The sequence below is a fragment of the Zootoca vivipara genome, chromosome 5 (assembly GCF_963506605.1).
Source record: "Zootoca vivipara chromosome 5, rZooViv1.1, whole genome shotgun sequence".
NCBI lineage: Eukaryota > Metazoa > Chordata > Lepidosauria > Squamata > Lacertidae > Zootoca > Zootoca vivipara.
The window spans coordinates 11,058,926-11,071,851 of NC_083280.1; the positions used below are offsets into that span (position 1 = coordinate 11,058,926).

Sequence of the window (12,926 nt, forward strand, 5' to 3'; positions counted from 1 at the left end):
TGGTACAAACCTCCAAGCCTTTGAGTTTGGTTCATAACCACAGAAGATCATTTTCCTGGATCTTGATCCTCCCTTTCTGCGCTTCTGCTTTGGAATTAGAACCCAAGCCTCACACCCAAAAGTTCTGAAATAGTGCACCTTCGGAACTTTGCCATACAACATGTAGTAGGGTGTGTTGTCCACAACTGAATTAAAAGCGCGGTTTGAACAATAATTCACAAATTTATAACATTCCCCCCAAAACTTCTGGGGTAATCCTGCATCAAACAACGTTGCCTCTACCAGTTCAGACAGCGTCCTAAATTTCCTTTCAGCTAAACCATTCTCCTGTGGACTAAAAGGGGCGGTTTTCCTGTGCCTAATTCCCTTGCTGCGGAAAAACCCTTGTAGTTCTGCACTCAAAAACTCTCCCGCCCTGTCACTCTGAAAACACTGGACAGTGACGGAGAACTGTAGTTCTACTTCGGCTACCCACTCCTGTATCACTCTGGCAGCCTCCCCCTTCTCTTTCAGTGTTATGACCCAGGAAAAATGGCTGAAATCATCCAAAAGACACAAAACATATTTTGAACCACCTAAACTTGACGTTGACATAGGCCCAGAAATATCCAAGTGCACTAACTGAAATGGCTTTGTGCTCTTCCTCTCAGACCTAGGATAAGAGCATCTCTTCGTCTTCGCTTTCGCACATGCGCGGCATTGCAGGTGTTTTTGACATGGCTTGAACCTGCAACCTTTGACAAAATCAGGGGCTTTTTTCACATAAGGAAAAGACATGTGACAAAATTTACGGTGCCAAGCATGAATACAATCCTTATGGATGGCGCCCTCTGTGCCCTTTGGGGTATTAGCACTTTTAGCCTGAGCATCACCAGTGTTACTTCCACCTGCTTGCCCCCTCCCATCTAGGACAAACAGACCATCAGACCCAACAGTAACGCTTACCAGCTCAGCCCCATCTCTGGCAATTTTGCAAACACCATTGGCAAAACTTATCTCAAAGCCCTCACGCAATAAGCAAGACACACTTAAAAGACCATTCTCCATGCCTGGTACAACATAAACATCAAGGTTAGTGTCTAAGCATTGCATATAAAAAACACCCTTGCTTTTAATTGTTCCAGAAGAACCATCAGCAAGATGCAGGCTTTTTTCATCTTCAAGTGGCCTGCAGTTCAGGATCTGTCCTGAAGGCGGTACAAGATGATGGGTGCTGCCTGAGTCGATAATAAAAGTGAAACTGTCCTGTCCTCTGTTTCGAATCGTTGCTAAGGCAGCAGAAAGATGGCTGACAGGCTTATCTGGAGTTTTCCCACGTCCTCTGCCTCGGCGCTGCTGGCTGGTCCCACGACCACGTCCGCTGGGTTGCCTGGCACCTGGCTGAGTGACCTTGGCTGCTTCCGGAGCTGGGCAAAATCTCGCTACGTGCCCAGGCTGCTGGCACCGATAACAAAGCCTTGTTGCGCACGCACTCACAGTGGATTCCTCAGTGCTTTTTACTGCACCCCCACTGGCTTCTCTGCGCCCACGGCCCCCCTTCTCAGCCGATTCTTTCTGGCGTCGCAGTTCCTCATCCGCCAAACGCCCAGAAACGTAAGCAATCGTGAGTTCAGCTTCAGGCATGGCCTCAAACGTTAGGCACAAATGCTCATAGGCGTTTCCCAAACTAGACAGCAAAATATAAACTTTTTCCTTCTCTTTGAACACAAGCTCATGCCGCTGCAGCTTATGGAATGCATCAATCACATTGGCAATGTGCTCCTTAATGGGTTGCCCTGGTCTCAGTCTCAACTCAAAGAGATGCCTCATAGCATGCAGCTTAGCTCCAGCTGTTTTTCTCTGATGGACCCTTTCCAAACTGTCCCAGGCTTGCTTGGCATTTTCAGCATTTTGCACATAGGGCAGTTGCGTAGCATCACAGCTCATGGCAATGGCACATAAAGCCTTATTGTCTTTCCTGGTTTCTGCTGCAAACCTCTGTGCTTCAGCTGCTGAATTATCAGCGACAGGGGTTGGAGGATTTAACACACAAGTCCATAAATCCTTTCCCAGCAACCACATTCTGGCCCTTTCTCTCCACTCTGCATAGTTGTCGCCATTCAACCTCTGGAACGGCACGACAAATGACTCCTGTAGCTGCTCCGCCATCTTGTCCACCCCCGGGCTCCGTGTCCGTGTACTCACTCAGAATAGCTGACGTTGCTCCTCCGGGTAGACTGCGGATCCCAGCCTCTGGTCCAGGGTCTTTCTGCTAGCGAGTGCATCTGTTAATTGCCGACTGCAAAACAACAGGTTTCTCCCAGCTAGCTCTTTACACCGGCTTTCTCCAAGGCTTTTACAGCTGCAATCACCTTTTATTGCTTTGGTGATTTATTAGGTTCAGGACCTCTTATCTCGCAGAGCCTGTCACCCAGAACTTGTGACAGGTGGCCCATGACCTGTGATCCATAACCTGTGACGGATATAGGACTCCTTTGAGTTGTTTATGACTCAATTAGGAGCCACTAATTTACCGCCCAGCACGCTTTCTCTAGCGTCTCTGCTCCGTAGACCCGGGCTGGCAGTAAAACACACAGCAGAGCCTTCTTCTTCTCTCACACAGCGAAAGCTTGTATAGCCGTTGGATAAAAAGCCTCTTAAGAACACACAGAGTCCAAGGTGTTCTAATAACTACTGGAGTTTATTTTAAAAAGAAAATAACAAACAACCTGGTGAGATCGCAGACATCTTGCGACCGTCTCCCAGGCAAAAACGAAACCAACTGATACACACAGAAACACTTCTGGCACATTCTGTAATATGATATCTTCCTCAGTGGTCAGGTGCTACACAGTAGACAGTTAACCCCTTCGGTTACTTGTTACTCCTCACACTCATCACCTTCAAAGGTTACATACATCACAAGGTAAAGAGGATAATGGATTTATTTGAACATGCTATTTCTAATTTCAGCAGTTCTATTCCATGCACAATTCAAGGAGCACAGATGACTCGAAAAACAGCTCTCTATCTTTCTTCGGGTACATAGGTTCTACAGAGTATTACTCACATAGGATCTTTGAGGGTTTTTTCTCTCTCCTTTTTTATGTACCAACTGCTGTATGTTTTCATGAATGGAGAATGGTCTACTACACTCCTCCTGCCCAGATTTATTTGTAAATTTGCATGCAGAGGAGGATCCTTTCAGAAGGGGGCAGCTTTCACTGCTCTCGCATTTCATGGAATTCTCTATAACAGTTAATTTTTGTTGTCAGCAAAATGCAGGCTTAAGCTAAAGAAATCCTGCATCGCGGAGAACAGATGCTCTCTTCAAGATAAAGGGCTTTTGGCTAAAGAAGCCCAACTCCAGTATGTGAGAAGAAACATTAATTACAGAGACCTTGGACCAGTTGCCCTTCTGCGGAGGAGTTGTTTCAGTTGGCTGTTTATTCCTGGATCAAAGAAGAGAAGTGGAATCCAGCTCTAGTGGTGCAGCTCAGATGGAATATCCCTGAAATTAAATCAAAGTACCCAGTGAATTAGCATAGGTGCGAAGGGGATATGCAAATCTAAATGAATTCGCCTTGCCAAGTCTGGACTTTGAGAGGGCTCTTGTAGAGCTAGATAGAACTGAGAGTGAAAAGGAACCAGGTTATTGACTGTTCACAGCTCTGTCCTGACAGTCAATAAAAACTAGAGATCCTTGTCCATATTATTTTATGTATGCCAGCCTTTAGCAACCTGGTGCTATTCAGATATTTTGGACTGTAATTTCCATTTGCCCCAGCCCACCTTGAATGAATGAATTTATTATTACGGTCACAGACCAGTTCCAGCCCACATACAGTATCAAGGAAATCATGAAACACGATAGGGATACATTTGAATTTGCAGTCAAATATAACAGGGACAATACAGATATAACAACAATTATAAAAATATATAAATTAAAACTTAGTTACTAAAATACAACCTAAAATTATCGTTTAAGGCCTTAATCATTATGATAGCACCACTTGTTCCCTGAGTTCTATGGCAGTCGCACAGAATTTGGCTACTCTTAACGTGATCTCAGGATCCTTGTCCTCTACCAGGGATTTTAGACATCGAAGTTCGAATTCATTTGAAGATTTTTGCAAAGCAGGGGTAATGAAAACCGAGCGTATATCCCCATAAAAACAGCAACGTAACAAGGCACAGGAGACACTTTCTACCTCCATCAAGCCGCAGGGGCAGACTCGTTCCGCGTATGGTTTACCCTCGAATCTGCCCTGCAATAAGGCAGATGGTAGCACGTTGAATACCATCTGTATTTAGGTATTTGTAATTTTGACAAATAATTTGCTGGGGGAAATCCTCTCCCATTATCTTTTATTGCCCACTTTAGTTTTAGTCCAGAACTGCTGGAAAACATGAGGATGGACAAGGCTGAGATACACAATATTACATCTCCTTGCATCTTATCCTATTATGTTGTGTGCATTTTAAACTCTCTAAGGCTGCATACACACTATGCCTTTTAAAGCACATTTGAAACAACCCTTTCCCTCCAAAAAAATTCCGGGCAGCATTTTCCCACCGCTAATTGCAGCATGGGGAGCAAATCCCATCAATATCAAGGCTGGGGAGGGAAGGAAGCACCTCAGATTACATTTTAAAATAAGCCATTGAATTAATGTACATGGAATTAATGTGCCCTCAGCTGCACTAATAACCAGAGCAAAAGCAAAGTGAAAACACCCCTCCCAGACCCAAAATGTAGCATGATGAATCTTTAAGGGAATCTGGATCTTAGCTGAACCAGCAAAGTGTTTGTGTTGTGAATGCTGGTTGTTGCGATTGCCGGACTTTAATTAGCAAGCAGTTATAATTCTTAAGTACCCACAATGCTGATGGATTCTTCCTGGGACTCTGGCTGGTGATTTAAGACAATCCTGTTTATGATTTGCCTTTTTCATTTTGCATCCAGGAGAAGCAGAGCTAAGCAGACAACAGGCACAATAACCTCACCTTGTTCCCAAAAGTGCCCACATAAAACTATATTGCTTGGACTTTATTAAGGAGGAAGTGCAGAGAGCATAGTCCAGTTTGATTTAAACTGCTCTTTGATAAGCCCCGGGGAGGACTGTCAGAATTCAAACCAAATCATGTTTGCAAGCCCTGCCTTTACAGTTTGGTAGCATTCGGAGCTGAATTACCTCTAGATTCTAGATACTTCTTATGAGCTGCAAAGTCCAAGTTACATAAGTCTAGCAACTTAGCTGAATTTTAGTAGCAACTGATTCCTCCCCCTCCCCACTTCTTAGGAATCCTGGGGGTTCTACTCCCTCTCATTCCCTTCCCCACTCCCGAAATTCAGGCATACCCTGACTCACCAAAAACGTTACCAATCAAGGAGAAGAGGGAGAGGAGAAATTCAATTCAGTTCACATTTAACAGTCAAATTCGCACTTCCCGAAATGATACACAGCCATTCTGCAAACTTCCCCTTTCTCCAACCTTTGCAGTGCAGTTCTCCAGCCAAGTAATGAGTCCCAGAATGGGTATACAGTACTAGGGTGAGAGAGAACAGCCTTTACCAAAGGTGTCATGGGCTTTGAAGACGCTCGAACTCAGGATGCAAGGGAGAAACGTGCTTAGAGGAAGGCACGCTTGGCAAATCCACACTGTGATCAACTCCTGCCCGGAAACCAATGTCCCCACTGTGGAAGGACGTGTGGATCCAGAATCGGCCTCCATAGTCACTTACGGACTCATTGTAAAACCATGTTTATGGAAGAAAATCTTACTCGGCTACAAGTGATCGCCAAAGAAGAAGATACTAGGGCGAACTGTGCATAAGAAAATACAAAGAACATACAAAAATATGTTATATAAAACTTTTCAGGGGGCAAAGTTGCTGAGGTTTTTGGCAAAATTGACGTTTTTGAGCTATTTTTAAAAAAAATCAGCAAAAACGCCACTGCCGACATGGGCTGCCATACTTCCAAATACATTTTGCCGCTTTTCTGCCTAGGCACTGCTTCTGACTACAGTATTCTGGGTATGTCCGGACATATGGCAACCCTACATTATATTAAGGAATGTTATTTAGCAACATTTGCTAAATTTGTGTATATTTGGACAAATTGCATAAAAAATGTGCACATTACGAGAAATTTGCTCTGATGGATTTTCATGAGGACAGTGCAGACGGATTTAGAAATGTGGGTAATTGAATTTAAGCCTTATTCAAAGTGAGACACTGAAATTGACAGATTCATGCATCCCAGGCTTGAACCACAAGGCAAAACTAGAAGTGACAAATAACACAGCCTCACAGCTTGCAGCGTTGGATTTTATTAAGGTGCATGGAGTGAAAAAAGGTGAAAGCCAGCGTTGCACAGTGGCTAGAGCCTTGGGCTAGGACTGGGTTCAAATCCCTCCTCATCCACGAAGCTGTTTGGGTTATGGTAGACCAGTCACATTCTCCCTGCCCAACCTACTTCATTCATAAAGGTTTCCAGAGTGGTTGTTCTGGTACTCTGCTGCTGCTGAAGAAGAAGAAGAAGAAAATCACTTGTGGTGCCTACACTAACAAATTTATTATGGTATAAACTTTCATTGTCTTATGCATCTAACAAAATAAACTGTAGTCCACAGAAACTTGTGTCATCATAATAAATATGTTCCTTTTTATGGTGCTGCAAAACCTTGTTTTGTTTCTATTTTGTAAGGCTGCAGGAACGAAAAAATGAAGGTGGGGGGGAGAGTTAGATGTGCTGCCATGAGCACTGTAGATATAATTTTTAAAAATGCATTGGGAGATCATCCATTGGTGACTGTATTGTGTATGCAAATGTTTAGGCTTGGTGGTGTTCAATTTTTCCTCCCTTGACTGCTCACCTGAAAGACTTCTGCCCTCTCATCAACAGGTAGTCGTCAGCATTACTATGCATTTTTATTTTCCATTTTAAACAGCTGGCCTGGGATGAACCAAGATCAGCTGGAGGCATTCAGAGTTTGCAGTTTGGGAAACAGAAAAAACGAAAACAGAAGATGCTGTGAAGTTGAAAGATTTTTTCCTCTCTCGCACACACTTTTTTCTTCCTCTTTTAAATCTTGCTTTCCTTGTTTTCCTTTTGATTTCTCATCTCCCTAGTCAGACACAGAGTTTTGGGATAAGATGCAAGCAGAGTGGGAAGAAATGGCTCGCAGAAATTGGATCTCGGACAGCCAAGAAGCACAAGGCCAAGCGGCCGTCTCCATTAATGAGAAGGTAACCCTGATGTTGTGGAGAGAGAAGGCTTGTATGACCGCTGGGTTGCCAGGGGCAACCATGGAAACTTGACTAGGTCCAAAGCCCATGCCAGTAGCTAGAGGAGGGTGAAATAATTTGGCAAATGCCTTTCTAATTTGTTCCAATGGCAGCTGTTCAGCACCAAGCCAGGGGTGTAGGTTGCCGCCTGCCACATGGCATTGGCCCCAAGGTGCCTCCTGCCTCCTCTGTGGCATTTAGTAAGGCAAAGTGAGGGAACTCACAAGACAATGAGGAGAGGAGTTGCAGGGCCTTATTCAAAGAGTATGTAATATGAGAAGGGACGCGGGTAGCGCTGTGGTCTAAACCACAGAGCCTAGGGCTTGCCGATCAGAAGGTCGGCGGTTTGAATCCCCACGATGGGGTGAGCTCCCGTTGCTCGGTCCCTGCTCCTGCCAACCTAGCAGTTCGAAAGCACCTCAACGTGCAAGTAGATAAATAGGTACCACTCCGAAGGGAAGGTAAATGGTGTTTCCGTGCACTGTTCTGCTTCGCCAGAAGTGGCTTAGTCATGCTGGCCACATGACCCAGAAAAACTGTCTGCGGACAAACGTCGGCTCCCTCGGCCAATAAAGCGAGATGAGCACCGCAACCCCAGAGTCGTTCGTGACTGGACTTAACTGTCAGGGGTACCTTTACCTTTACGTAATGTGAGCATGAAAAAGACTGAAAAGAAGACAAGTGAGTCCATCAAGTTCCCCAGTTCTGCTGCTGGAAATAACTGCTGTGGCTTGGGCTGATGGGAGTTGTGTTTCCAAACATCCAGAGGGCTTCACCAAGTTGGCGAAGGCTTTATTATATTATTTAATCAACATCAATAACCTTTTATGCTCATATACAGCAAAAAAAAAAAAGACAGGATTGGAGTTCATTCAGGTGGTCTGTGGATTTGTGGTTGAACATGGAAGGTGACTTATCCACCGCATTAAATATTTGTATTGATTCTTATTTGTATTAGAAATGAAAGCAGGAATTAAAATGCAATTAAAAATCACACCCCATTTCGCACAAGCATTTACCATTGCTATAATAGGCAGAAAGATCATTAGGCTAAGTTGTCCACCAAGACCTTCATCTGTTTTCAAGTGGTCTGGTGGTGGGAAGTTTGGGGACCACTGGTGCAGGAAATGAGCAATTTAATTCTAGGCTGTTTTCACCTTTTGAGGTTCTGTGCCTCAATGTCACCACATCCATTCTCTCTTCTAGGGCTATTATTTTCATACAGAGAACCCCTTCAAAGACTGGCCTGGCGCTTTTGAGGAAGGCCTCAAGAAGCTGAGGGATGGGGACTTGCCCCTGGCCATTTTATACCTGGAAGCTGCTATTCTCCAAGATCCTCATGACTCCGAGGTATCCGCTGAAACTGGAATGTGTTGGCTTGAACTTATTTGCTAATAATGGAAAGAAAACCTTTAGTGGTCATGCTTAATATCATGATCGACATGATGTCTCCAATACTATCAAGCTGGATAGGGATGCACCATTGTATTATAAGGGGGAAGTTTATAATTTAAGGATAAACCCACATTTCGCATCCAGTACAAAGCCTGCAATATATATTCAGTTCCATCAGGTGTTTTAATCGGCTTAATTTGACCAGGAGTCATATGAAGACTGGATGAGAGCCAACAAACTAAAGCTCAATCCAGATAAGACTGAGGCCCTGTTAGTGGCTGGTTCCCTAAACTGGGTGGATGAGAGGTTGCCTGCTCTTGTTGGCATTGCACTCCCTCTGAAGGAGTGGATACACAGCTCAGGGGGTACTCCTGGATCCTTTGCTGTTTCTTGAGGCTCAGGTGGCCTCAGTGGCATGGAGTGCCTTCTATCGGTTTTGGCTGGTGGCCCAGCTGTGCCCCTACCTGGACAGAGATTGCCTAACTTCTGTCGTCTATTGTTTTGTTTTTGTTTATTGTGTATTTCGTGTTGTGAACTGCCCTGTGATCTTTGGGTGGAGGGCAGTATGCAAATTTAATAAATTTAAATAATATGCATTGGCATTCTGCCAGCTTTTGAAGATGCACCTTTGAGCTCTCAACTTAAGTCTCCTGTTTTAATTTTGTGCTGTTTTCAGGGGATTGCTTTACTGAATGTTTCGCTTATAGATGTTTATGCTTTAATGTTTGTGTAACTGATTTTCTACTTTGTAAGCATCTTAGAAGCCTATTTTGGCAATAAGTGGTATATGATGATTATTATTTTATTAATATTAATAATAATTCCTATGTCGCACTTAAGTATTTCTGATTGCTCCCTGGCCACTAACTCTATGGCTGTCTGTCAGGCACAATGAAAATTCCCCAAATTATATTTTCAACTTTTGCTTGCATTTATTTGTTGTTGTTTTCCCTGGACTTCACTTTTGTAAAATGACTTGCAAAGCAACTTTTTATTATCATTATTTCATTATTTATTAAATTTGTATACTGTCCTGCAGCCTGAGATCACAGGTTGGTTCACAACATAAAAATACAAAATGAGAACACAAAATACGAAAGAAAACAAACACACACCAATAAGCCGCCTCCCACAAACCCAATTAAAAGGGCATAGAATCTTAATCAGCCAGAGGCCTGTTTAAAGAGAAACATTTTCACCTCGTGCCTAAAGATATGCAATGAAGGTAACCAGGTGAGCCTCCCTGGGGAGAGCATTCCCAAAATGAGGAACCACTACAGAAAAGGTCTGTTCTCATGTTGGAAGCACATAACGAAGGACCTCAGATCATAATTGCAGGGTCAGGGCATTGCAGTCCTTTTGATACACAACTGTGCAGTAATCTTACCATTTTTATGTTGCAGGCCTGGCAGTACCTTGGGACAACACAAGCTGAGAATGAAAATGAACAGGGAGCAATTGTTGCACTCCAAAGGTAAATGGTGTTAATTGCTGCATAGAGAATAATGAAGAAGTCAAGTTTCTAGTCCTTAAGGTAGAGAAGACACACTTTAAAGACCACAATGCCTGGTCCTTGCCCCTCCCCATTAAAACAAATTATGCAAAGTATATGTAAGGGACCCCTGACCATTTGGTCCAGTCATGACCCACTCTGGGGTTGCGGCGCTCATATCACATTATTGGCCAAGGGAGCCGGCGTACAGCTTCCAGGTCATGTGGCCCACATGACAATGCCGCTTCTGGCGAACCAGAACAGCACACGGAAATGCCGTTTACCTCCCCGCTGTAGCGGTACCCATTTATCTACTTGCAATTTGACGTGCTTTTGAACTGCTAGGTTGGCAGGAGCTGGGACTGAGCAACGGGAGCTCACCCCGTCGCGGTGATTCGGACTGCCGACCATCTGATCGGCAAGCCCTAGGCTCTGTGGTTTAACCCACAGCGCCACCCGCGTCCCAAAAAGTATATGTAAGTTTGCTTTAATTTGCATCAGTGTGAAACCGTGGTGTGCCGAATTTGAGCCACCTTGGTGCAGGAACAATTATTATTAATATTTAAGCTCACACAGTGCAAAGGCTTATGTATCCTTAAAGGGATCTGTAAAACTTAATCCGGTATGTTATTGAATCAAGCAAATGGGAACATGGGAAAAGGCAATGCCGTCCGGCAAACACAACCAAGGAACTCTGCAAACAGGAGGCCTGCTTGGTATTCCTGGCACTTGCGCACTTTCTAAAAGTTTATCTCTTCATTAGAAGTGCTCCTTAATTGAGCTAAACTCAATCCGACAGCCGCATGTTAAGTATACGGTGATCATTTCTGCCTCTGTTGCAGTACTAGGCAGATAACAGTCATGCCACATTTTCCTAATGCTAGTTATTATTCTCTGCTTGTGCTCAGAAAGTTAGCTGCGTCATATTCATTTTCTCCTCACACTGAGTATATACTCTCCAAACCTAATGATATTAGCTGTGTTAATAAGCTAATCCGTTTATCTAACAATGCTTCCATTACTGTAGCCCTTTTACAGGTTCCCTCCCTGCACACAATAAATAAACTGGCAGGAGGAGGGCTGGGAAGCCACCAGGCACATGAGTCCTGCACCCAACACCACCCAAAAAACTTCCATTTACGAAGGGGGCTTGTAGGCTTGTGCAGCATTGGATACAACCCTGCTGAGTTTGTAATATTTTGTATTCTATCCAGTGCTTTTTTGCTACAAAAAGAGGTGCCGGAATTCACAATGAACGCCTCCCTTATTCATATTTTATGTCAACTGTATATGTTAAAAATCGTTGAAATGTGTGTGTGTGTTTCAACTATTTTTAACATAGACAGTCAAAACACAATTTCATCTTTTTTCGTATTTTTGTTGACTTCCCACTCCTTTTCCCGTGGAGTTGTTGTTTCTCCCCTTCTGCTGCACCCTATTTTATATTAGATCATAGCTACAATATTATAAGTGGATGCGGGTGGCGCTGTGGGTTAAACCACAGAGCCTAGGGCTTGCCGATCAGAAGGTCGACAGTTTGAATCCCCATGACGGGGTGAGCTCCCGTTGTTCGGTCCCAGCTCCTGCCAACCTAGCAGTTCGAAAGCACGTCAAAATGCAAGTAGATAAATAGGTACCACTCGGACGGGAAGGTAAACGGCGTTTCCATGTGCTGCTCTAGTTCGCCAGAAGCGGCTTAGTCATGCTGGCCACATGACCTGGAAGCTGTACGCTGGCTCCCTCGGCCTATAGAGTGAGATGAGCGCCGCAACCCCAGAGTCGTCCGCGACTGGACCTAACGGTCAGGGGTCCCTTTACAATATTATAGTCGCCTCCCTTGTTCTCTTATAATGGCAATGGTGCCTACCAACCGGCTCACAGGTCCTTGTATGATCAGTGGAAACAGTTGGTCCTGGCAAGTATTAACCACTCTCAATTCCAACCTGATAATTGCCACCTGCCCAAATTTTAACTTGTCTGAATTAATTTTAAGGTGTAATTTAATTAATTGATGTCTGTTTTTATGCATATTGTGTTGTTTTTATGATGTTAGCCGTTCTGAGCCTGGCCTCGGCCGGGGAGGGCGGGATACAAATAAATTATTATCATGATTATTATGATTATTATTACCTAAGAGGTTCCAGAATTGATGCTTTTGAATTATGGTGCTGGAGGAGACTCTTGAGAGTCCCATGGACTGCAAGAAGATCAAACCGATCCATTCTGAAGGAAATCAGCCCTGAGTGCTCACTGGAAGGACAGATTGTGAAGCTGAGGCTCCAGTACTTTGGCCACCTCATGAGAAGAGAAGAATCCCTGGAAAAGACCCTGATGTTGGGAAAGATTGAGGGCACTAGGAGAAGGGGATGACAGAGGACGAGATGGTTGGACAGTGTTCTTGAAGCTACCAACATGAGTCTGAGCAAACTGCGGGAGGCTGTGGAAGACAGGAGTGCCTGGCATGCTATGGTCCATGGGGTCACGAAGAGTTGGACACGACTAAACGACTAAACAACAACAAGAGGTTCTAGAAATGAATTCCGGCAAATTCTGGCTGGGGAAAAAGAAGCCCTGGTTCTGTCTTATTTTACCGTATACCACTTTTGGTTGTGAAGTGGTTTATACTGTAAATCTGCAAACAAACAAAGCCATCCCACCATCCATCCCAGGCTGAATAGTCATATCATTTGACCTTAAGATGCCCAAGTAGGACCCCAATGAATTGCTAGGATGCATCTTCTGATTCCACTGGTGATGCTGAGG

The 12,926-nt window shown here is 44.2% G+C and overlaps 1 protein-coding gene across 2 annotated transcripts in view; it reads left to right on the forward strand.

Annotated features, from left to right (window-relative positions):
* The window catches only part of PEX5L (peroxisomal biogenesis factor 5 like), a 59,900-nt gene that overhangs the window by 40,428 nt on the left and 6,546 nt on the right, over nt 1–12,926 (forward strand). For both annotated transcript variants that reach the window (XM_035133247.2, XM_035133245.2), the window contains exons 7-9: nt 7,121–7,237; nt 8,483–8,626; nt 10,075–10,145. In XM_035133247.2, the coding sequence (XP_034989138.1) occupies nt 7,121–7,237; nt 8,483–8,626; nt 10,075–10,145 (332 nt within the window). The remainder of the gene's footprint in view (nt 1–7,120; nt 7,238–8,482; nt 8,627–10,074; nt 10,146–12,926) is intronic.